This window comes from Ailuropoda melanoleuca, chromosome 1, assembly GCF_002007445.2.
Source record: "Ailuropoda melanoleuca isolate Jingjing chromosome 1, ASM200744v2, whole genome shotgun sequence".
Lineage (NCBI taxonomy): Eukaryota > Metazoa > Chordata > Mammalia > Carnivora > Ursidae > Ailuropoda > Ailuropoda melanoleuca.
Genome location: NC_048218.1, coordinates 4,332,299 through 4,356,620, shown reverse-complemented (window position 1 = coordinate 4,356,620; position 24,322 = coordinate 4,332,299). Strand labels below are relative to the sequence as shown.

Genomic DNA, 24,322 nt, shown 5'->3' with positions numbered 1-24,322 from the left:
CCGGGGGCGGGGCAGGAGAAGTGGCGGGAGCCCGGGGCCGGCCACCCAGAGGGCGCCCCCAGCGGCGGGCCGGGGAGTCGACGCGCGTGCGCGGTCCGGCGGGCATGGCGCAGGCACGACGGCGCGCACTGACTCCTGCACACCGCGACGGGCGGCGGCGGCTGGGTGAGAGGACGCGGGGGTGAGGCCGGGCGGCGGCGGGATGCTGGCCCTCAGCTCGGTTGTCTGGGACCCGGATTGCCCCGCAAGAGGGCCGAGACCCCGGGGTTGAGGGGGTCCCGCCCGGGGGTCGCGGGGACCAGTACCTCACGTTGGGGATGAGGCGCGAGGGATGGACGAGCCAGGCCCCTTCTCCTCAGCCGCCTGGGGCAGCTGGCCGCGACCCAGGACCCCCGGGCTCGCCCCCCACGTGCCCCCTGACCGCACCCGGGCAGCCGGCAGGGTAGGGTGAGCGCCTGGAGTCAGGCCCCGCCACTTCGGCTTCTCCCTGAAAGCGGGGGTACCGTTGGCCGTTTTCAGCTGGGGACTGGACTCATGGGGGGACACCTGGTAAGGAGGAGTGGCAGCAGAGGGGGCCCCGTCGGGTGCTGTCCGGGTCACCCGGCTGGGACAGGGAGGTCGGCATGACGTCATCGGGACCGCGTGGCGCGGGTCGCGTCGGGCGCTGGGGTCCAGAGGGACCTCCGTGTTGGGCGGGAGTGGTCGAGCGCCAGGACTGCGGTGACTTCCGCCACGCTTTGTCCTTTCTTTCACCACGAATGTCTTCAGCTCTCCGAGGACTCCCAAAAGAATGTGTTTGAAACGACGCGTTTCCGGGCTCCGGGACCCACCCCACGCAGGGGCCGAGGCAGCACTGCCATCTCTCCAAGGCCTTCGCAGGAAGGTGGAGAGAAAGTGGGGTGGTGTGGGTGCCATGTGGGGTGCAGGCAGTGCGCGCTTGGCTTGATGAGTGATGGTTTGGGGTGCAGTGGCAGTTAAGGGCAGCCCTGCACAGCTGGGGACTGCAACATAGGGCATCTGGTCCCTCTTAAAATATCACTCGGTTTCAGAAATAGTTTGTTTTCTTACATTTAGCATTTTTGGACTATTAATACATGTGCTGTTGAGATGTTTTGTATTGTTTTCTTTCCCAAAGGACTTGCCTTTAAGAAACATCTTTTCCCGGGGCACCTAAATGGCCCAGTTGGTTAAGCGTCCAGCTCTTGATTTCAGCTCGGGTCATGATCAGGTAGTGAGATAGGGCCCTGGGTCGTCTGCTCTTCGTGGAGCCTGCCTAGGATTCTCTCCCTCCTTTTCCTCCCTCCCTGCTCTTTTCCTACTCTCACACTCTGTGTATCTCTAAAAAAAAAAAAAAAGAAGAAGAAGAAAAGGAAAAGAAAGAAGCATCTTTCTCACTGGAATATTCTAGGACAGGTGTCAGAGTGTGTCTGTGATAGTCCCTTAACTTTTTTCTAAATCAAAGCTGAAATTCAGCTAGTTTTTCTCTTGATTGCTTATGACAGTGAGAGACAAAATAACTCATTAAAATAATAATAGCGACCATGTATAGGGTGCCTTTTTATATCCAGCATGTTCTGGTACCTTCTCTCTATTCTCTCATCTCTGAAGTGGGTGTTTTGAAACCCCCCTCCCCGCATTAGCTCAAACCCCAGACCACCCACCTGCTGAGAGAACTAGGGTATCGGGGTTAGCCTGATCCAATTTCCATGCTCTTTGTCCTAAAAATTTCAGCCACTGCAGCCAGCAAAAATTGTTTCATAAAAAGTGAAAACCAGCGGCAAAGGAAATGAGTTTGGGCATTGGTTTCCTTGTTTTTATTCCTTAGAAGTCTTGCATTCTGGGTGAGGTTCGAGTAAACAGATCACTCACAGGAGGGGATAACGGTGAGGAGGAAGAGACACACGTGGCGGGGGCGGTGTCACACAGAGTCTGGGAGGTCATTGTGAGTGTGCGTGCACTCTTCCCTGGCCCCTCAAAGACCTGGTGGCCTCTCAATTTGTATACATCTTCATGAAAGAAAGCATGGCCCTCCGGGAATGTAGGACACCTGCCTGCAGGGCCTGGGAGCTAAGAGACCCAGGTTCAAGCTTAGGGCCATGGGCTAAGGTGTCCTTTGTGCACTTCATGTGCCTCACTGTACAAGTGGGGTGACCAGGGATCTGGCATTGAGCTCAAGGGAGCGTACTGCATCATCCATCTCCAGGACCAGCCAGTTGATACTGGTTTATATTACTGATTTATATTATACTTTCGGCCAGAACCTCTTTTCCAGTCTCCAAATGGACCCTCCCTTCTGACAAATGGGCAACAGTTGCTCCAACCCTTGGAGATGTTCTCTCACTTCTGTATCACTCAAGTTCATGCAAAGTGGGTGCCTTTTCTCCCCAGAAATGGTTCACTCCCTGTACGAGGGCCTCTTCCGTGAGATGCGTGAATTCCGCTTCAGTTCCTCCCTGCCCCAGGATGTTGACCATGACCAACATGGTGATGCACGAAACACATAAAGAAACATTTCACGGACGCCTGGGTGGCGCAGTCGTTGAGCATCTGCCTTCGGCTCAGGGCGTTTTCCTGGAGTCCTGAGATCGAGCCCCACATCAGGCTCCTCCACTAGGAGCCTGCTTCTTCCTCTCCCACTCCCCCTGCTTGTGTTCCCTCTCTCGCTGGCTGTCTCTATCTCTGTCAAATAAATAAATAAAATCTTTAAAAAAAAAAAAAAGGAAACATTTCAAAACTATGGGTTATAAAACTCCCCAATCACAATTAGGAGAAAAAACACTCCAAAAATTTGGACTCTTCCTCATACTTTTAAGTGTCCATTTCAGGGTGGATTTCTGTAGCTAAGGGTGTGACTCAACTCTTGGTTTCTGAGGGCAGCACCTTTTCAAATGAAAACCCCCAAAGTCATCATGGATTATCTGCACAAAAGCATCTGGCAACTTCGAGAGACTTGCAGAGAAACAGTCCTCAAGTAACAGCTTGACAAGCAGGAAAAACAAAACCAGTTCAGAAGCTTAGACGTACTGCTCTGGACCCTCACCTACCAGTCCTTCCTAAGAGCAATGGCTGTTCATGAACAATGGCTGTACGGTCAGCATGGGACCTTCATGTGTGTGTTACCACCTGGCCCACCCAGATCGCTCCCAGAACAAAAGGGGCGCAGCCCAGAATGGCATCTGAAAGAAGGGCAGCCAGCTCCTCAGTCTACATTCTCAGCTCACCTCTCCCAGTGGCTTCTGACCTCATTCAGTCTCAGAGATTTCTAAACTAAGTCTGGGCCTCTGCCGAGCCAGAGTTCACAGCCCCTGGGTTTCTCCTCTCAACCTGTTGCAGACAAGGAAGCTTCTGACAAAGTTATGGTTTAGAAAAGGGTTGAAAGTTTTCACTCAAAAGTTGCCTTCTCCAACCTCAGGCTTCTTCCTTTCCCTTGCCTGTCTTTCTCCAGGGCAGCCTATGTCCTGCTTGTCATCACCCCTAGCATCCCTGGCCCCCAGCATCACCAGTGCCATTCCATATGACCCCATGCACAAGAGTCTTTGGGGCCTCGCCCAGCGTACTCTGATCTTTTTGAGGGTTTTCCACTGGCATGCTCCTGCCTGCAGGTCAGTCCTCCTTAGGGATCTGTGTTGCTGCTTCACTTTTCATAACTCTGCACTAGAGGGTGAGCTGCCCAAGTCCTGGCTCTTTGTCAGTTTTGTTCCCTGATGTATCTCTGGGGCATAAACAGTGCTTGGCATCTGGTAGTTGCTTAAAAAACATTTGGCTAATTGTACTGAATTGAACTAAGACCTGTACCTTCCCCAGAGCTCAGCTCCTCTGTCTGGGTTTCTGGCCCCTTGAAAGATGAACACTTCCTCCCCCAAGGTTGGAAAAGCTCAGAAGGGTCAGCCCTTCCACTGTCCTATGACCTTCCCAGGAGGCCTCTCAGGACATGGAGAGCCTTTACTTTCCTTGTCGTTGGTCAGCTGGCCAGGATTCTGAACAACTTCACCCCCCAACTCAGCAGAGTCTCTGGGTGCCTCAGAGCCTTATAGGATAAAGTGCAGAGTGTACAAATAATGAAATGTCTCAGGGCCTGCTAGCTTCAGGCTGTCTGTGCCAGTACATTCCATATATTCATTTAATCTCAGCAGTTCTAAAGATGTTATAATACCATTAATTAGCACCCCCCGAAATGAAATACTTAGGTATAAATCTAACAAAATATGTACAAGATCTATGTGAGAACTACAAAATGCTGCTGAACAAAATCAAAGAAAAACTAACATGGGAGAGACATTCCATGTTAATGGATGGGAAGACTCAATGTGGTCAAGACGTCAGCTCTTCCCAACTCTGTAGATTCAATGCAATCCCAGTCAAAATCCCAGCAAGTTATTTTGTGGATATTGACAAACTGATTCTAAAGTGTATATGGAGAGGCAAAAGACCGAGAATAGCCAACACAGTATTGAAGGAGAGTAAAGTTGCAAGACTAATATTACCCAACTTGAAGACTTAACTACAAAGTTACAGTGAGCCAGATAGCATGGTATTGGTGTCAGAATAGAAAAATCGATCAATGGAACAGAATAAAGAGCTCAGTAATAGACCCACATAAATACAGTTAACTGATCTTTGACAAAGGAGAAAGGCAATACAATGAAACAAAGATAGTCTTTTCAACAAATGGTCTTGGAGGAATAGAACATCTACATGCAAAAAACAAATCTAGAAACAGACCTTACACCTTTTACCAAATTAACTCAAAACTGATCCCAGGCATAAATGTAAAATGCAAAACTATAAAGCTCCTAAAAGATAAAATGAGAGAAAACCTACATGACCTTGGGTGTGGTGATGACCTTTTAAATACAACATGAAAGGTATGGTCCTAAAAGAAATCATTGATAAGCTGGGCTTCATTTAAAGTTAAAAATGGCTGTTCTCCAAAAGAAAGTGTCAAGAGAATGAAAAGACAAGACATATTGATAAGGAACTGTTGCCCAAAATAAACAAAGAACTCTTAAAAGTCAACAATAAGAAAACAAACAACTAATTTAAAGATGGACCGAAGGCTTTAACGGACACTTCACCAAAGAAGATATATAGATGTCAGATAAGTGGATGGAGAATTCAAGTTAGCAGCCAGGTCATTCTGCAGATCCAAGTAGACAGAACTTACGAGTCATGACTGTAGAATATGGCCATTAGGAGTCCCCAGTTGGTCGTTAGGTTAAGATGGCGGAGGAGTAGGGGACACCTTTTTCAGCCGGTCCCCTGAGTTGAGCTGGATAGGTACCAGACCAGCAGGAATATCCACGGAATCAGCCTGAGACGCAGGAAGATACATCTGGATCTCTACAAATGAACATCTCCAGCGCTGAGTATCGAGGTACGAAGCGGGGAGCCGTGAAACCGCGCACAGATATCGGAAGCTAAACAGAAGGGGGAGGGAGCCGCCGTGTCAGGGCGCCGGGAAGCGGTAGCCACCTGCAAGGGGGAGCGGACAGACCGCGGACCCGCACGCTTGAGACAGCAGGCTGAGAAGGGAGCTCCGGGAGCGCACGCGGGACGGCTGGCGGTTGGCGGGCCACCTGCACGGGGGAGCAGGCGGACTCGCGGACGGCACCCGCGAGACAACAGACTTAGAACGCGAGCTCCAGGAGCGCGCGCGCAGGGCGGCTGGCGGGCCACCTGCACCGGGGAGCGGGCGGACCGCGGACCCGCACTCTGGAAACGGCAGACTGAGTCCGTGAGCCGGGAGCGTGCACCACCAAGCATCTCACGGAGCTCCGGAGCTCCGGTGTGCTCACTGGATCGAGGCTGAGACCGGGAGCTCCGGGAGCGTCCGCGGGGCGGCTGGCGGCTGGAGGGCCACCTGCACGGGGGAGCAGGCGGACTCGCGGTCAGCACCCGTGAGACACCAGACTGAGACGGGGAGCTCCGGGAGCCCACGCGGGGCGGCTGGCGGCTGGCGGGGTTGGAAACACAAAGGACAGAGACGTGCCGGCCCTGGAAGTGAGGGCTGGGACGCCGGGTGTGGGGCGCACAGCCCGGGATGCTGCAGGGTTGAGCAGCACCAACAGAAACAGAGTTAAAGTGGCCAGAACATCAGTGGAGAACGATCCGCGATCCCTCTGTTCTGAGACAGAGGCTGAATTTCAGCCGCTGCTGCTCTCTCAGAAGAGGCATAGCAAACCGCCAGGGAAAGCCGCCAGAGAACAAAAGCCCGGAAATACCGGCTCACAGGGTGCCCATCCCCATCCCCCCTCGCAAGGGACACAGAGACTCTACCCAAACAGGGTTTTCTGAGTACCGGCAGGCAGGCCCCTCCCCCAGAAGGCAGGCTGAAAAATCAAGAAGCCCACAACCCGGAGCGCCTGAGTGGCGCAGTCACCAAGCACCTGTCTTCGGATTAGGGTGTGATCACAACGCTCCGTAAGGAGTCCTTCATCGGGCTTCTCCACCGGGAACCTGCTTCTTCCTCTCCCACTCCTCTGCTTGGGTTCCCTTTCTTGCTGACTGTCTCTCTCTCTCTCAAATAAATAAATAAACTCTTTAAGGAAGAAGCCCACATCCCTAAGATCTCTATAAAACAAGGGCGCACGGCCTGGGTCCCAGTCAACACTTGGGCTCTGGACAACCCTGCAATCTCTCTTCATCAGAATGACGAGAAGGAGAAGTCCCCCCCAGCAAAGAAAAGATAATGAGTCTGTGGCCTCTGCCACAGAATTGGCCTCGGCCACAGAATTAATACATATGGATGTATCCCAATTATCAGAAATGGAATTCAGAGCAACAATGGTCAAGATGATGAGTAAACTTGAAAAAAGCATCAGAGAAAGCGTTGCTGAGAATATAGAATCCCTAAGGGCAGAAATGAGAGCGAATCTGACAGAAATTAAAAATTCTATGGGCCAAATACAGTCAAAACTAGAGGCTCTGACGGCCAGGGTCACCGAGGCAGAGGAACGCGTTAGCGAATTGGAGGATGGGTTAGTAGAAGAAAAAACGAAAATAGAAGCTGGTCTTAAAAAAATCCACGCCCACGAATGTAGATTACGGGAGATTACTGACTCTATGAAACGATCCAATGTCAGAATCATCGGCATCCCTGAAGGGGTGGAGAAAAACAGAGGTCTAGAAGAGATATTTGAACAAATTGTAGCTGAAAACTTCCCTAATCTAGCAAGGGAAACAAGCATTCGTGTCCAAGAGGCAGAGAGGACCCCATCCAAGCTCAACCAGGACAAACCTACGCCACGGCATGTCATAGTGCAATTCGCAAATATTAGATCCAAGGATACAGTATTGAAAGCGGCCAGGGCAAAGAAATTTCTCACGTACCAAGGCAAAGGTATCAGGATTACGTCAGACCTGTCTACAGAGACCTGGAATGAGAGAAAGGCTTGGGGGGGCATTTTTAAAGCTCTTTCAGAGAAAAACATGCAGCCAAGGATCCTTTATCCAGCAAAGCTGTCATTCAGAATTGATGGAGAAATAAAGACGTTCCAAAATCGCCAATCATTAACCAATTTCGTAACCACGAAACCAGCCCTACAGGAGATATTAAGGGGGGCTCTATAAAGGTAAAAAGGCCCCAAGAGTGATACAGAGCAGCAAGTCACAACCGATACAAAGACTTTAAAGAGAAATGGCATCATTAAAATCATATCTGTCAATAATCTCTATCAATCTAAATGGCTTAAACTCTCCCATAAAACGCCACAGGGTTGCAGATTGGATAAAAAGACATGACCCATCCATTTGCTGTCTACAAGAGACTCATTTTGAACCCAAAGATGCATTCAGACTTAGAGTAAGGGGATGGAGTACCATCTTCCACGCAAATGGACCTCAAAAGAAAGCTGGAGTAGCAATTCTCATATCAGATAGACTGGATTTTAAACTAGAGGCCATAGAGAGAGATACAGAAGGGCACTATATTATTCTTAAAGGAAGTATTCAACAAGTGGATATGACAATTATTAATATATATGCCCCCAACAGGGGAGCAGCAAGATACACAAGCCAACTCTTAACCAAAATAAAGAGACATATAGATAAGAACACAGTAATAGTAGGGGACCTCAACACCCCACTATCAGAAATAGACAGAACACCCTGGCAAAAACTAAGCAAAGAATCAAAGGCTTTGAATGCCATACTCGACGAGTTGGACCTCATAGATATATATAGAACACTACACCCCAGAACCAAAGAATACTCATTCTATTCAAATGCCCATGGAACATTCTCAAGAATAGATCATGCTCTGGGACACAAAACAGGTCTCAGCCAATACCAAAAGATTGAAATTATCCCCTGCATATTCTCAGACCACAACGCTCTGAAATTGGAACTCAACCACAAGGAAAAACCTGGAAGAAACTCAAACACTTGGAGGCTAAGAACCATCCTGCTCAAGAATGACTCGATAAACCAGGAAATCAAAAAACAAATTAAACAATTTATGGAGACCAACGAGAATGAATACACAACGGTCCAAAACCTATGGGATACTGCAAAGGCAGTCCTAAGGGGGAAATACATAGCCATCCAAGCCTCACTCAAAAGAATAGAAAAATCTAAAATGCAGTTTCTATATTCTCACCTCAAGAAACTGGAACAGCAACAGAGGGACAGGCCTAACCCACTGACAAGGAAGGAGTTGACCAAGATTAGAGCAGAAATCAATGAATTAGAGACCAGAACCACAGTAGAGCAGATCAACAGGACTAGAAGCTGGTTCTTTGAGAGAATCCATAAAATTGATAGACCACTGGCAAAACTTGTCCAAAAACAAAGAGAAAGGACTGAGATTATTAAAATTATGACTGAAAAGGGAGAGGTCACGACCAGCACCATTGAAATTGCAAGGATTATTAGAAACTTTTATCAACAGCTATATGCCAAAAAACTAAACAATCTGGAAGAGATGGAGGCCTTCCTGGAAACCTATAAACTACCAAGACTGAAACAGGAAGAAATAGATTTCTTAAATAGGCCAATTAACTATGAAGAAATTGAGTCAGTGATAAACAACCTTCCAAATAATAAAACTCCAGGCCCAGACGGTTTTCCTGGGGAATTCTACCAAACATTCAAAGAAGAAATAATACCTATTCTCCTAAAGCTATTTCAAAAAATAGAAACAGAAGGAAAGCTACCAAACTCATTCTATGAGGCTAATATTACCTTGATCCCCAAACCAGGCAAAGACCCCCTCAAAAAGGAGAATTACAGACCGATTTCTCTAATGAATATGGATGCCAAAATCCTCAACAAGATCCTTGCTAATAGAATCCAACAGTACATTAAAAGGATTATCCATCATGACCAAGTGGGATTCATACCTGGGATGCAAGCATGGTTCAACACTCGCAAATCAATCAATGTGATACATCATATCAACAAGAAAAGACTCAAGAACCATATGATCCTCTCAATTGATGCAGAAAAAGCATTTGACAAAATACAGCATCCTTTCCTGATTAAAACCCTTCAGAGTGTAGGAATAGAGGGTACATTTCTCAATCTCATAAAAGCCATCTATGAAAAGCCTACTGCAAGCATTATTCTCAATGGGGAAAAGCTGGAAGCCTTTCCCTTAAGATCAGGAACACGACAAGGATGCCCACTCTCGCCACTATTATTCAACATAGTACTAGAAGTCCTTGCAACAGCAATCAGAAGACAAAAAGGGATCAAAGGTATCCAAATCGGCAAAGAAGAAGTCAAACTGTCTCTCTTTGCAGATGACATGATACTCTATATGGAAAACCCAAAGGAATCCACTCCCAAACTATTAGAAGTTATAGAACAATTCAGTAAGGTGGCAGGATACAAAATCAATGCCCAGAAATCAGTTGCATTTCTATACACGAATAACGAGACTGAAGAAAGAGAAATTAGGGAATCCATCCCATTTACAATAACACCAAAAACCATGCGTTACCTTGGAATTAACTTAACCAGAGACGTAAAGGACCTATATGCTAGAAACTATAGATCACTTTTGAAAGATATTGAGGAAGACATAAAAAGATGGAAAAATATTCCATGCTCATGGATTGGAAGAATTAACATAGTTAAAATGTCCATACTACCCAGAGCAATCTACACTTTCAATGCTATCCCGATCAAAATACCGAGGACATTTTTCAAAGAACTGGAACAAATAGTCCTTAAATTTGTATGGAACCAGAAAAGGCCCCGAATCTCCAAGGAACTGTTGAAAAGGAAAAACAAAGCTGGGGGCATCACAATGCCGGATTTCGAGCTGTACTACAAAGCTGTGATCACAAAGACAGCATGGTACTGGCACAAAAACAGACACATCGACCAATGGAACAGAATAGAGAACCCAGAAATGGACCCTCGGCTCTTTGGGCAACTAATCTTTGATAAAGCAGGAAAAAACATCCGGTGGAAAAAAGACAGTCTCTTCAATAAATGGTGCTGGGAAAATTGGACAGCTACATGCAAAAGAATGAAACTTGACCACTCTCTCACACCATACACAAAAATAAACTCCAAATGGATGAAAGACCTCAATGTGAGACAGGAATCCATCAAAATTCTAGAGGAGAACATAGGCAACAACTTCTATGACATCGGCCAGAGCAACCTTTTTCACGACACATCTCCAAAGGCAAGAGAAATAAAAGATAAAATGAACTTATGGGACTTTATCAGGATAAAGAGCTTCTGCACAGCCAAGGAAACAGTCAAAAAAACTAAGAGACAGCCCACGGAATGGGAGAATATATTTGCAAAGGACACCACAGATAAAGGACTGGTATCCAAGATCTACAAAGAACTTCTCAAACTCAATACACGAGAAACAAATAAACAAATCATAAAATGGGCAGAAGATATGAACAGACACTTTTCCAATGAAGACATACAAATGGCTAACAGACACATGAAAAAATGTTCAAAATCATTAGCCATCAGGGAAATTCAAATCAAAACCACACTGAGATACCACCTTACGCCAGTTAGAATGGCAAAGATAGACAAGGCAAGAAACAACAATTGTTGGAGAGGATGTGGAGAAAGGGGATCCCTCCTACATTGTTGGTGGGAATGCAAGTTGGTACAGCCACTCTGGAAAACAGTGTGGAGGTCCCTTAAAAAGTTAAAAATTGAACTACCCTATGACCCAGCCATTGCACTACTGGGTGTTTACCCCAAAGATACAGACGTAGTAAAGAGAAGGGCCATATGCACCCCAATGTTCATAGCTGCATTGTCCACAATAGCCAAATCATGGAAGGAGCCGAGATGCCCTTCAACAGATGACTGGATTAAGAAGCTGTGGTCCATATATACAATGGAATATTACTCAGCTATCAGAAAGAACGAATTCTCAACATTTGCTGCAACATGGACGGCACTGGAGGAGATAATGCTAAGTGAAATAAGTCAAGCAGAGAAAGACAATTATCATATGATTTCTCTCATCTATGGAACATAAGAACTAGGAGGATCGGTAGGGGAAGAAAGGGATAAAGAAAAGGGGGGTAATCAGAGGGGGGAATGAAACATGAGAGACTATGGACTGTGAGAGGCAAACTGAGGACTTCAGAGGGGAGGGGGTGGGGGAAGGGGATAGCCTGGTGATGGGTAGTAGGGAGGGCACGTATTGCATGGTGCACTGGGTGTTATACGCAACTAATGAAGCATCAAACTTTACATCGGAATCTGGGGATGTACTGTATGGTGATTAACACAATATAATAAAATAAAATTAAAAAAAAAAAAAAAAAAAAAAAAAAAAAAAAAAAAAAAAAAAAAAAAAAAAGGAGTCCCCAGTTGTCCTGTCACTGTGATTTCAGTGAGCAGATACACTCAAGGAGAACATCTGCTTGGACTCCCATGGAATCCATTGGAATCCTCGCCCGCTAACTGATGGCCTTTATAACAGTTGATGCTTCACCTCACCATCCGTAAGACAGTTAATGGCTTCCCTTTAGGCTCTTGTGAGGGCAGAAAAAGATCTCTCAGTATGGCCTCCAGAACAGAGCATGTCCCATGCTGGGGACTCTGTGGCCATGAGCCATGACAGCGGAATCCCAAGTTCGTGTGTAAGGTGTAAATGCAAAGACCACCAAGAAATATCTGAGCAGGAGATGAGGGAGAGAAAACAGAGTATAAAATCCAGACATCAAAACAAGTACACATGGGCTTTCATATGACAAAGGGGCAATTCAGTCAATGCTGGGAAGTGATCCTTCCACAAATGGTGAGCCACTGGCTATCCAGCTGAAGAAACTAAGTTTGGATCTCCATCAAAATCTTGTATTGAGGGATCAAAAGTTTTAATTAAGAAATGAGAACCTAAGAGCTTGTGGGTGGCTCAGTCCGTTAAGCATCTGTCTTTGGCCCAGGTCATGATCCGGGATTGAGCCCCATGTTGGACACCCTGCTCAGTGGGGAGCCTTCTTCTCCCTCTCCTTCTGCCTGCCCCTCCCCCTGCTTGTGCATGCACATGTGCTCTCTCTCTGTGTCAAATAAATAAACAAAATCTTTAAAAAATAATAACTTAAAAAAAGAGAGAAATGAACCTGGAGAGAAGGGGAGGAAGGCCTTTCTAAGCAAGACAAAACTCAAAAGCTGCAAAAAGAAAAATCATAATTTTTTTAATTGCACAAGGGGAAAAAACCCATACTCAAAAACGGGAAAAATTTGTTATTACCTATGATGAGGGACTAATTAATACAGAATTGTAACAGCTCTCATATACAATTTAGAATTGCATAGCAATATGTATAGTGTCCGTTAGTGTGTAAAGGGGGGGGCTTTATACCATATTTAGGTGTGTGAGAGTGTCTCCTCCATCCTCAGCTCCTTGTTATTTTGGTTGCTTTGCATTTGAGTGTGTTTTAAGGGGAGACCCATTTTAAATGGCAGTGCTTTCCCAAGTAAATAAGTCAGGTGAAAATCAAGAGGAATAAACATTATCCTAGAAAGCCCTTAAGATGACACGGGCATGCACAAGCGTTGCTAGAGAATGTCAGTGAGTGCAAGAGTCATCCAGGTGTGTTTTGGCAAACTTCTTTCAAAATTACAGATAATGAAGTCTCAGCAGTTCCACTTCCAGGAATTTGTTCCATTTATTATTTTTTTTAAAGATTTTATTTATTTATTTGACAGAGAGAGAGAGACAACCAGCAAGAGAGGGACCACAAGCAGGGGGAGCGGGAGAGGAAGAAGCAGGTTTCCAGCAGAGGAGCCTGATGCGGGGCTCAATCCCAGAACGCCAGGATCACGCCCTGAGCCAAAGGCAAACGCCAAATGACTGAGCCACCCAGGCGCCCCCATTTATTATTTTGAAGTAGGCTCTGTGCCCCGTGTGGGGCTTGAACTCACAAACCCGAGATCAAGAGTCACGTGCTCCACCAACTGAGCCAGCCAGGCACCCCAACACTGAGTATGTGTTGTTGTTGTTGTTGTTTTAACTCATTTCACATAAGTGAAACGTTCTATGTGAAAGATACCTGTCACAGTGTTAGTCCTAACAAGAAGTGGAAAAGAATCAAATGTCTGTAGTAAGGAGCTTGCTGGATAAATCATGGTCCGTGAATACTGTCAGATCCTTTGCAGCTGTTGAAAGAATATGGAAGTGCTCTGTCTACACAAGTGACAGACTCTCCAGGATACCTTGACAAGCAAGATGTGGGGCAGAGTGAGAGTATGGGCCGATTTGTTAAAGCATGTGTGTGTCGCAGGGGCTAGTCTCATTTGGTTGGGTATGTATGAAGAAATTCTGGAACGACACCCAAGAAATCAGTAATTCTGGTTTTCTATTAGGTAAAGAGGATATGGGGATAAGAAGGCGATTATCGCAATATACCTTTTAATAAACTTTTTAAAAAATTGGACTATATAAATGTATTATCTAGTCAACAAATTATTTCTTACGGCTACTACAAATTAAAAAGAAAAAGACTAACAGCTTAAGAGAAAAATGGGCAATTTATATGACTATAGCTCCTGAAAAAGAAATACTCAGAAACCACAAATGGCCTTTAAACCAATGAAAATACGCCCAAGCAATCACTGTAATGAAAGAAGCAGTTAGAATAGTACTAAGACTTTTCCCCCAGCCACAGAGAAGCATAGATCAAGGTGTTGGATGATATGATGCGTTAGGAATTGTATGGACACATAGGCATTCTCCTGTGCTGCTGGCGGCTGTGTGAACCACTGTAATTTCTCTGGAAATACTTATTAAATCCAGAATTCGCAAACCGTCTGACTCAGTAATTCACTTCCAGGTGTTTATTTTAAATCCATCTCAATATTTATGTCAAGGTGGATGCACGAAGGTATTCATTGCAGCATTTTTAGTGCAAAAGATGACAACCAAAAATTCCCACTACGCCTATTTTAAAAATATGTTCATCCAACAGTAAAAGCCTGGGTGTGTTTAGTAGAGATTCAGCAATTCTATGCATTACTGTTAGTGCTCACCACAGCTAGTTACCATCTGTCACCAAAGTTATTACGATATTAAACTGTACCTTTCATCCCTGTGACTTACCTATTTTACAAGTAGAAGTTTGTGCCTCTTCGTCCCCTTCACCTAATTCCCCCATCCCCCCACCCTCTGGCCCCCACCAGTCTGTTCTCTGTATTTATGAGTCCGTTTCTGTTTTTGTTCTTTTTGGTTTTTAGATTCCATATAGATGTGAATCCTATGGGATTTGTTTTTCTCTAACTTCACAGAGCATGAATACTTTCTGAGTCCATCCGTGTTGTCACAGATGTCGAGATCTCAATCTTTGTGATAGCTGAGTGTATTCTATTGTACATACTTACACCACATCTTCTTGATCCATTCCTCTACCCATCAACGCTTAGGTTGCTTCTGTATCTCGTAGTGCGTATTTACTTAAAAACATTTAAAGTAATGTGGCTTTGTAGTATGCTCAGGCAAATGCAGCAGTGTTTTTGCTTTTATTTGTTTCCTTCTAGCCTTCTTATACGCATAAATGTCCACTTTTCTCCTGCTTTTTCACTTAACATGCGTTTCATGTATGTTTCCCATGTATATTACAAGCAATATATAATCTTTTTAAAAAGATTTATTTATTTATTTTAGAGGGAGAGAGAGAGTGTATGCATGAGCGAGCACAAGTGCAAGGGCAGAGGGAGAAAGAGAGAGAATCCTCAAGCAGGCTCCCTGCTCAGCTTGATCCCGGGACCCTGAGATCGTGACCTGAGCTGAAATCAAGAGTCAGACACTCAATGAACTGAGCCACTCAGGTGCCCCAGTAATGTATAATCTTGATAACAATCATTTTAAGTTCCTGAGTAGAGGTTCAAGTATTTAAACAGTAATTCATTTAAGTAGTTATTCTGCCTTTTATTAACCTCATAGCTGGCTTTACATTTTTCACTATTAATATAGATAGCATTTCCTCTTTAGAAAAAAAAATATTCCCTAGTATAGATCAGAAGTGGAAATTATGTCTTTTTTTTTAAGATTTTATGTATTTATTTGTTTGAGAGAGAGTGAGAGAGGGAGAGGGAGTAGGGAGAGGGGCAGAGCGAGAGGGAGAAGCAGACTCCCCGCTGAGCAGGGAGCCCAATCCCTGCTCGATCCCTATCCCAGGACTCAGGAATCATGACTGAGCCAAAGGCAGACGCTTAACTGACTGAGCCACCCAGCTGCCCTGTCTTTTTTTATTTTTAAATAATGGGAGCTGCTAGGGGGAATTTGAGTAGCCATGTTTGTTATAAACCTGCTGAGAATGGGAAATGGGGTCAGGATGCAGGCGATGAGAACAAAATCAAAACAAACCCTAACTTAACCAAGGAAGTAAAAACTTCATATGCTGAAAACTATAAAACATTGCTGAAAGAAATTAAGAAAGTGACCAATAAATGAAAAGACACCTGGTGTTTGTAGATTGGGAGGTTTAATATTGTTAAGCTATCACTACCACCAAAAGCAATCTACAGATTCAACGCAAACCCTATCAAAATCTCAATGATGTGTTTTTTTTAATTTTTTTTATTATATTTTATTGGAGAAATAGAAAAATCCAACCTAGGGGCGTCTGTGTGGCTCAGTCGGTTAAGCATCTGCCTTCAGTTCAAGTCATGATCTCAGGGTCCTGGGATCGAGCCCCATGTCGGGCTCCCTGCTGAGCAGGGAGTCTGCTTCTCTCTCACCCCTGCCCCTCCCCCCACTCGTTTTCTCTCTCTCTCTCAAATAAATAGAATCTTTTAAAAAAAAAAGAATAGAAAAGAAAAATCCAACCTAAAATTCCTGTGGAATCCAAAGGGACTCTGAACACCAAAATAATCTTGAAAAAATTGGAAGGCTCACATTTCCTGATTTGGAAACTTCTCATAAAGCTACAGTGATCAGGTGGTAGTGGCATAAAGACAGATTGCGTATATATCCGTGAAATATACCAGAGAGCACAAAAAGAAACCCTTGCATAGACGGTCAAATGATGTTTAACATGGGTGCCGAGACCGTTCAATGGGGAACGGGTGGTCTCTTCAACAAATGGTGTTGGGAAAACTGGACATTCACATCAAAAGAAGGTAGTTAGGTTCTTCCCTAACACCATCTACAAAAACTAACTCAAAATGGGTCAAGGACCTTAATGTAGGTCCTAAAAACTGTAAAACTAACAGGAAACGGGAGGAAAACCTCATAACACTGGATTTGGTAATGATTTCTTGGATATGATACCAAAAGCACAAGCAACAACAACAACAAAAATAGATAAATCATACTATATCAAATTAAAAACTGTGCATCGTAGGACACAATAACAGAGTGAAAAAACAACGTATGGAATCAGGGAATATATTTGCAAATGATATGTCTGATAAGGGATTAATATCCAGAATATTTAAAGAGCCCATACAACTCAGCAACAACAATGAAACCAGACTATAAAATGTGCAAAGAACTGAACAGACATTTCTCCAAAGATGATATACAGATGCCCGACAAGCACAGGTGATTCTCAACATCATTAAGCATTAGAGGAATGCAAATCAGACCACAGTGAGGTACCCACTGGGATGGCCACTACTTAAAAATGTAAAAAGCAAAACAAAACGTGTTGGTGAGGATGTGGAGAAATTGGAATACTTGTACACTGTTATTAGGAATATAAAATGGGGCAGCCACTGTGGGAAACTGCATGGTGTTTCCTTAAAAACTTCAAAATAGAATGACCATATGATCCAGCAATCTCATTTCTGGGTATGCACCCAAAATAATTGAAAACAGGGTCTTGAAGAGATGTACATCCATGTTCATAGTAGCATTATTCACACTAGTCAAGAGGTGGAAATAGGGGCGCCTGGCACAGCGGTTCAGCGTCTGCCTTTGGCCCAGGGCGTGATCCCGGGGTCCTGGGATCGAGCCCCACATCAGGCTCCCGCTATGAGCCTGCTTCTTCCTCTCCCACTCCCCCTGCTTGTGTTCCCTCTCTCACTGGCTGTCTCTCTCTCTGTCAAATAAATAAATAAAATCTTAAAAAAAAAAAAAAAAGAGGTGGAAATAACCCAAGTGTTCATCAACAAATACATGGATAAACAAAATGTGGAATAAACATATGATGGAATATTATTCAGCCTTTAAAAAGAATGAAATCTGTCATATGCTGCAACATGGATGCACCCTGAGGACGTGATACTCAGTGAAATAAGCTAGTGATAAAAAGACAAATAGTGTATGTTCCACTTCAGTGAAGGTTCTTTCTTTTCCTTTCTTTCTTTCCTTCCTTCCTTCCTTCCTTCCTTCCTTCCTTCCTTCCTTCTTTCTTTCTTTTTCTTTTTTCTTTTCTTTTCTTTTCTTTTCTTTTTTCTTTTCTTTTCTTTTCTTTCTAGATATTTATTTATTTGAGAGACAGTGAGCAGGAGAGAGCAGGGGCAGAGGGAGAAGGAGAAGCAGACTCCTTGCTGAGCAAGGAGCCAAATGTGGGGCTTGATCCCAGCGCCCTGGGATCATGACCTGAGCCGAAATCAAGAGTCGGACACTCAAGCAACGGAGCCACTCAGGCACCCCTTGGGTGAAGCTTCTAAAGTATCTAAAGTCACAGAAACAAAGTAGGATGGTGGTTTCCAAGAGCTGGGGCTGGGGGAAGGGGAGTTGCTATTAATGCGGACAGAGTTTCAGTTTTGTAAGACAAAAAGGTCTGAAGTTCTGTTGCACAACAATGTGAATATACTTAACACTACTGAACTGTGGACTTAAATGTAATTTTTTTAATGTAAATTTTTAGATTTGGACAAGATAGTAAATTTTATGTTATGCATTTTTTTTTTACCACAATCAAAAAGAAAATGAAAACAGAACAGGACATAAAAGCTCACTCTCGAAAATCAGGTGAGCTAGACAGACGTGAGACTCTTGGTCAATGAAACCAAGATCCACTTCAATGCACTGATGTACTTGCTTAGTGTAACTGTGAGGAACAGCTGGAGAGTGGCTTTGGAGGGCTGCTATAGAGCAAGGGGGCGTCCAGACTGAAGTGTGCCCTGCTCAGGCTATGGGTACAGTTCTCAAGTCCTGGGAACTGTGGAGACCCTGTCTTCTGATCTCCCTGATTCAGAGACAGTCGGGGGAGGAGTGACCTGGAAGAGTAAAGCCAAACTGTCCACAGGACATGTGTCCCCAGGCTCCCTGGATGGGGCCACACAGGAGCTCCTTAGGAGGCAAAGACGATGGTGGAGGAGGGTCATGGTAAAGCTCCTTCTGACAACCCACAGGCTGATGGGTACCCTGGGACTAGGGGAGGGGACTCCGTGTTGCATTGTTGAGGCTTCTGGGCTTTTCAGGAGAGGAGAAACAGGAACAGAGCAGAACCATGGAGCCCGTGGTTCTGGGAGTGGGAGTGGGTCTTCTGTAGAACCCTGCCAACCTGGAACACTATTTCTACAAAGGTGACCAACTGCCCTTGGAGCCTTAACTTGCCCTTGGCAGCCTGAGGCCGCTATGACTACCTTGTATTCCAAAGAGCTATAAAAACCTGACGGATGTCTGGGATTAAGTCTACAGAGAGCAGCTGGGGCGTCTTCCAGGAAGCTTTCTTCAAACACCTGCCAGGCTCCCACCCTGGCAGCCCCGGCCTCCATGTGAACAAAAGGACCTACAGACCTGTGACCCTGACCATAGGGTTGGGGGCACTGTCCTTGCCCCTTTTCCCCAAATCAAGCCCTGAAGTAAAGGAAGAAACGAGGTCAGGACCTTGCTGGGCTGTGCAAACCACAGCTGGCAGCAGGACTGTCCTGGAGGACGCAAGGAGCCTTATGACCTTGGCCCAGGGGCATTGACCTCCAACTTGGAGCCTGCTAGGACTCCGCTTTGATGTTTAAAAGGCTCAGGGCATGCTTATCTTGGTAGCCATTTTTCCTCTTGTGAGACATTAAATTGGTGGCTGAAGCTGCAAACTGTTAAGGGACACAGTGTCCCTGGTGCCTGGGTGGCTCAGTCAGTTCTAAGCATCTGCCTTCTGCTCAGGTCATGATCCCAGGGTCCTGGGATTCCTGCTCAGCGGGGAGCTTTCTCCCTCTCTGCCGCTCCCCCTGCTTGTGCTCTCTCTCTCAAATAAATCTAAAAAAAGGTGGGGGGGGGGGCTACACGGTGCAGTGCTCATTACTCTTGGCCCCCTGTTGGCGGGCTGGAAGGAGCATCCCTCCTGGGCTGCAGGCCCAGAGCTCGTGGGCGCCGCCCCGCGCACCTGCCTGGCCCACACCTGACAGAGTTGAAGGCACCTGCCCGGCCAGCACCCGCCGGGGCCACAGCGGCCCGCACTTCCCGTCAGGCCTCGTCTGTCCGCCCTTTGCTCTCCTTCCCCGCCGCGGCCCCTTCCAGGGTGCGTCTCTGTCGCCGCCCGGCCCTGCGAGGCTCGCTCGGGTGGCCCGAGAGCTGCACCTGGAAGATGCGCCGGGGGACTGCGGGTGAGTGCGACTCCCACTGCAGGAGGAGGGATAGGGTACTCGGGAGGGGGAGAGCCACCCCCTCGCCCTTCCTGGAAGCGCCCCCCTCGCCCCGCGAGCCCGAGAGCGGGGCGGGTGCTGGGGCCGGGTCTTCCCATAGCCCTGGGATCAGAAATACGGAAAGCAGCTCGGGCAGGGGCCAATTCGCTGGGTAGTCCTACACCATCTCCCGGCTCCGTGAGTCTGATGCTTTGCCTGGAAAGTAGGTTCCAGGTGAGCGCAGGCAGCGCTGGACCCGACGAGCTCTGGGAGGAGGGGGCCTCCGTCGTGGGGCGGGGGTGGGGGGTGGAGNTTAATGTGGAATGCCCCATTGATGCTGACTATAAAATTTCTGCTAGCATCTCTTTATAAGGCTGTTTTTATGTTTTCCAAATATCAAATTACTTGAGACGCAGAAGGCTTGGAAAAAATAGGAAAAAGGGAAGAAGAAACAAAAGTGATCCCACCAGTCATGTCTGCCTTCCTGATGCCTGCCTTGCTTTATAGGGCACTCTGGGGTTCCGGGTTAACCTCCCCACCTTTGTTCTTCCTGATTGGGTTTGCTGTTCCCTCCCTATAATCTGAGGAATCTGGATCCTTCCTGGAGCAAGGCAGTATACCTTGCACAAAAATGGGAAGTCCAGAAATGGAAAGTTCTCTAGGCTCCTTTAGTGGCCCCTCCCCCTCCCGGAGGGCGGCTTGGCTGCCCAGGCAGTGGGGATCGTAGACTAAACCATTCTCTTTTGTTGGGGCACACCATTCCAGCTGTGTGATCACACTCCAGAAAGTTCTCAACACCACCTTTGCGGCTCCATTCCCAACGTTTGGAAAGACAGATTTTAAGATTTTTCTTTATTGTGTGAAATAGTCATGTTCTCTACAAAACTGTTCATGAACAGCAGTGTTTTTGGTAACTCATGTGGATTATAGGGTAAATGGGTGGAAATATATATCTCTTTTTTGGGGAGAAAACAGCTCCCTTGGGCACTACTTTCATGATAGCTATTTTGGAAGATTTTTTTCCCCATGTTTCTTCTATATTCTTCTAACATTTTGCTGGTTACTTGGTGGAAAATGCTGCATATTCTTAGACTGCTTTCCTCTACCGACACCTATCTCACACTTGGCCCTTGTGAGTGGTTCATGGCCCATGTGGTCCTTTTGCACAAAATTTTGACATAACGTCAGATCTGTATTTATGAGGACGTGTGTGGTTGAGAGTCACCTGCGGAAGCTCAGAACCACGTTGCTTTGGATTTTGCGAGCTTGAGATTTGGCAATATTCTCGGAAGCAACATTTTCCTGGATACTTCAGTCAAGCCCTGGGTCTGTCCCAGGTAGAAAGTTCACAGGAGGGACATTCGGATGGAATGGATGAAGTAAGTTAAGCCGCCACCACCCTTCACCTGGTAGCGGTCGTCCTAACTCCTCCAAGGTGCTGGTGTGTGACACTGCTGAGGCAGGTTACCTTCCCAACCTACTGTGGGGTTCGGCTGTGACGTCTCCCAGTCTTTCTGCCAGAAAGCCTCAGTCAACAGGACGGTGACAACAGTGGACACTGAGGCCGGCAGAACCTGCAGCCATAAAGCAGCCGAGTCCCGAGGAGGATTGGTAGGGCTCAGCCCCCCTCAGCCCTCTCTCACTCCCCCCTCCCCAAGACAAGAGGTACAGGCGTGGCCGCCTCCTGGGCGAGGGGATTTGGTTCATGCTGGCAGGACTGCTAGTGACAAACAGCTTCCTCCTCCTACTTCCTGTTGAAGGAGATCCCACCGAACAAAGCATGTTCGTAGGGGTTCAGAGTTGCCTTCTTCAGGGTCCCCGGGTTGGAGGGGTAGGTGGTACCCTGAGAGCCGCTTACCTGTAGCCTGGTAGTGCATGTTGGTTTTAGGATTGCTGTCTTCTCTAGCATAAGTGAACGGTCTGGGACCAACCTGACCCCAAGAATCTGAGGGTGGGGATGAGGGTGGGACACACACACCACGGCACACAAGATGAGTGGGGGTCCCTGAAGAGGGATTTCACTGCCTCCCCATCTGTTCTTGGAGCTGGCCTTTGCTCCAACCCTCACATGTTACACCTGCTGGTTGGAAGCACGTAGGAGGACACGTCCGTCAGCTGCCACTGGTGGCTTTATTCCTTTACAAGAAAAGGCCAGATCCTGGTTACAGGATCTGTCCTTCTGGTTCACAGACGGTTCCTGAACTCAGTATATTTCTTCCCCATCCTTACCTCCCCTTGGAAGCTGCTGGACCCCCTCCCACTCCGGCCAGCGAGCCATCTTAGCTGAGGTCTGGCTCCCACGTTTCCCAAATGAGTCCTCACCTGTGCCCCGCTGGAGCGCGGGCTTCTTCTCTGCCGCCCAGGGTCTGAGCCTATCGGGGAAAACTGCTTCTGGCCCCACCTGGTGCGCACTGATCCAGGCGTCCAGCCCCAAGCCTGGCTGGGCCCCAGCTTGTCTAGGTGTTGTCCAGGCTTCCAGGCCTGCTGTCCCCTGGCAGCCGGGTATTTTGGTGACTGTAAGGCCTGCACATTGGCTGTTGGACTAGTTCACCACTGTCGTGGGCCACCAAACTCTCGTGGTGGACTGGTCCCAGTCTGTGCTGCCTGATCTGCCCTCTCGCCTGGAGGTGGCTCTGGCTCTAGGTCTTGGCTTCTCTCCGCCAGCCCCAGGCACCAGCTGCCCCCAGCCAGAACGTCACTGGCTCACCCCTCCCCTGAAACATGGATACTTTATAGCCTTCCTGGGAGCGCTGGAAAGTGTCCAGGGTAGGGAGCTTACTGCCACAGTTTAGAGTTGTGCCTCCAAGTGCTTGGGCTGTTCAGTCAGTCCTCATTGTCCTCCCTGTCACTTCCGTTCATATGTCCTTGTTCACCTGAGGACAGAATCGTGTCTCCCTTCCGTGTAGCTGCCCCTTACACCTGCGGGAGATAGCACTGTGTTCTGTTTCAGTGTCCTCCAAGCTAAACAGCACCTCTGCTCAAAGACCTCACACGAGACGTGGTGACTAGAAGGTCCCATGAAGAGTCTCTGGTTTGCCAACTGTCTTCTTTAAATATGACACTTGGACAAAATAGTCAGCTGTGATCTGACACACACAGGATACAGTGGACTACTGTTGCCTTTGAACCTGACACTTCATGCTGACTCCGTTTCCAGCAGTCATTCCGCACTTGGTGTGCATCCAACAGAATTTTCTGGAACCTCTGTGACCCATGTTCTGTCTTGGTGTGCGGGCACAGCCCTGGAGGGGGAAGAGCCTCCATGTGCAGGGCCAACAAGGCATGTGAAGGGCTGCTGTGAGGGTGCATGGCAGGCTGCACTGAGGTAGGGAGAGCTGTGGAGGGAGAACAAGAAGGCCGGAGGTCACGGAGGAGAGCGCCCCATAGGCAGAGGGACAGACTCACGCAAAGGTATGTGGCAGGACAGGGCCAAGGCTCCGGTGGATTGGTGTGACCCAGCACAGAGCAAACAGGAGTTACAGGAACAGAGTCAGCCACGCCTGTGGCTCTCAGTTTGTTTCCTGTGGCTGGTTTTCTCAGTTTTGAGGTGTCTTTTCAGCCCTGCAAACTGCAGTGGCCACCCTGTTCCACCCCTGCATAACCTTCTAATAACTTTAGGGACCAAATGGTTTGGAAAACAGAAGAACGTCATGGATGTGGAAGGGCACATTTGAAAAAGACCAACTTGTCGCAGTGAAACCCGTGAGTCCCACCCCATTCCATCAGTGCCACCCCCTGAGCTCACGAGCCACCCCCAGGCACAAGCGCACAGGCCCAAGGACACATCCCCTGCGGACAGTCCACAGATCCAGAGCACAGGCCCAACGAGGAAGCTTCTGGGTGGAAGACTGGGAGCGCCCCAGCCCGGGAGTCCTGGGCCTCTGCCCTTGGGGTCACAGTGCGTCAGCGTGCTCCCACGTGCATGTGTTCACTACCGGGAAGGCGCCCAGCCTCAAGCTTCTAGAGTCCAGAGTTCTTGGGTCTTATTGTGTCACTGGTTACACAGCCAGCTCAGGCTCCCTTTCGTCTTCCTCCTGGAGGTTCTGGAGGTCCCAGGCAGGGCCAAAAGTGTGGGCCCTCCGATCACATGGCCAGCCCCTCCCTTGAAGCTGCCTATGGACCTGAGGACACTCCACCATCCCCATCACCTCATGAGCATAGACTCTGATGTGGTCGAAAGGAGCCCCTTATGAATAACAGCAGACACTCCTAACAGATAGGAGATACCAAGGGTTTTAGGCTCTCCATGCCAGGAATTGGAACAAAGCTAAGACACAGTCTTTATTACATCCCCTCTGATAAGTCCACATGGTGTCTGGGGCAAAGGGGGGTGTGGAGTTTTTACTCACTGCCAGCGAGAGGGAAGAGTGATGATGAT

General features: G+C 47.2%; 1 protein-coding gene across 2 annotated transcripts in view; it reads left to right on the top strand.

Moving 5' to 3' along the window:
- Positions 1–14: 14 nt before the first annotated feature.
- FAM3B (FAM3 metabolism regulating signaling molecule B) overlaps positions 15–24,322 on the top strand; it is a 59,830-nt gene continuing 35,522 nt past the window's right edge. Inside the window, exon 1 of one of the 2 annotated variants that reach the window (XM_034655442.1) lies at positions 15–165. In XM_034655442.1, coding sequence (XP_034511333.1) covers positions 105–165 — 61 coding nt within the window. In that variant the 5' untranslated portion in view covers positions 15–104. Of the gene's footprint in view, positions 166–19,695; positions 19,927–24,322 lie in introns of those variants that run through there. The other variant, XM_002930257.4, reaches the window with a different exon arrangement.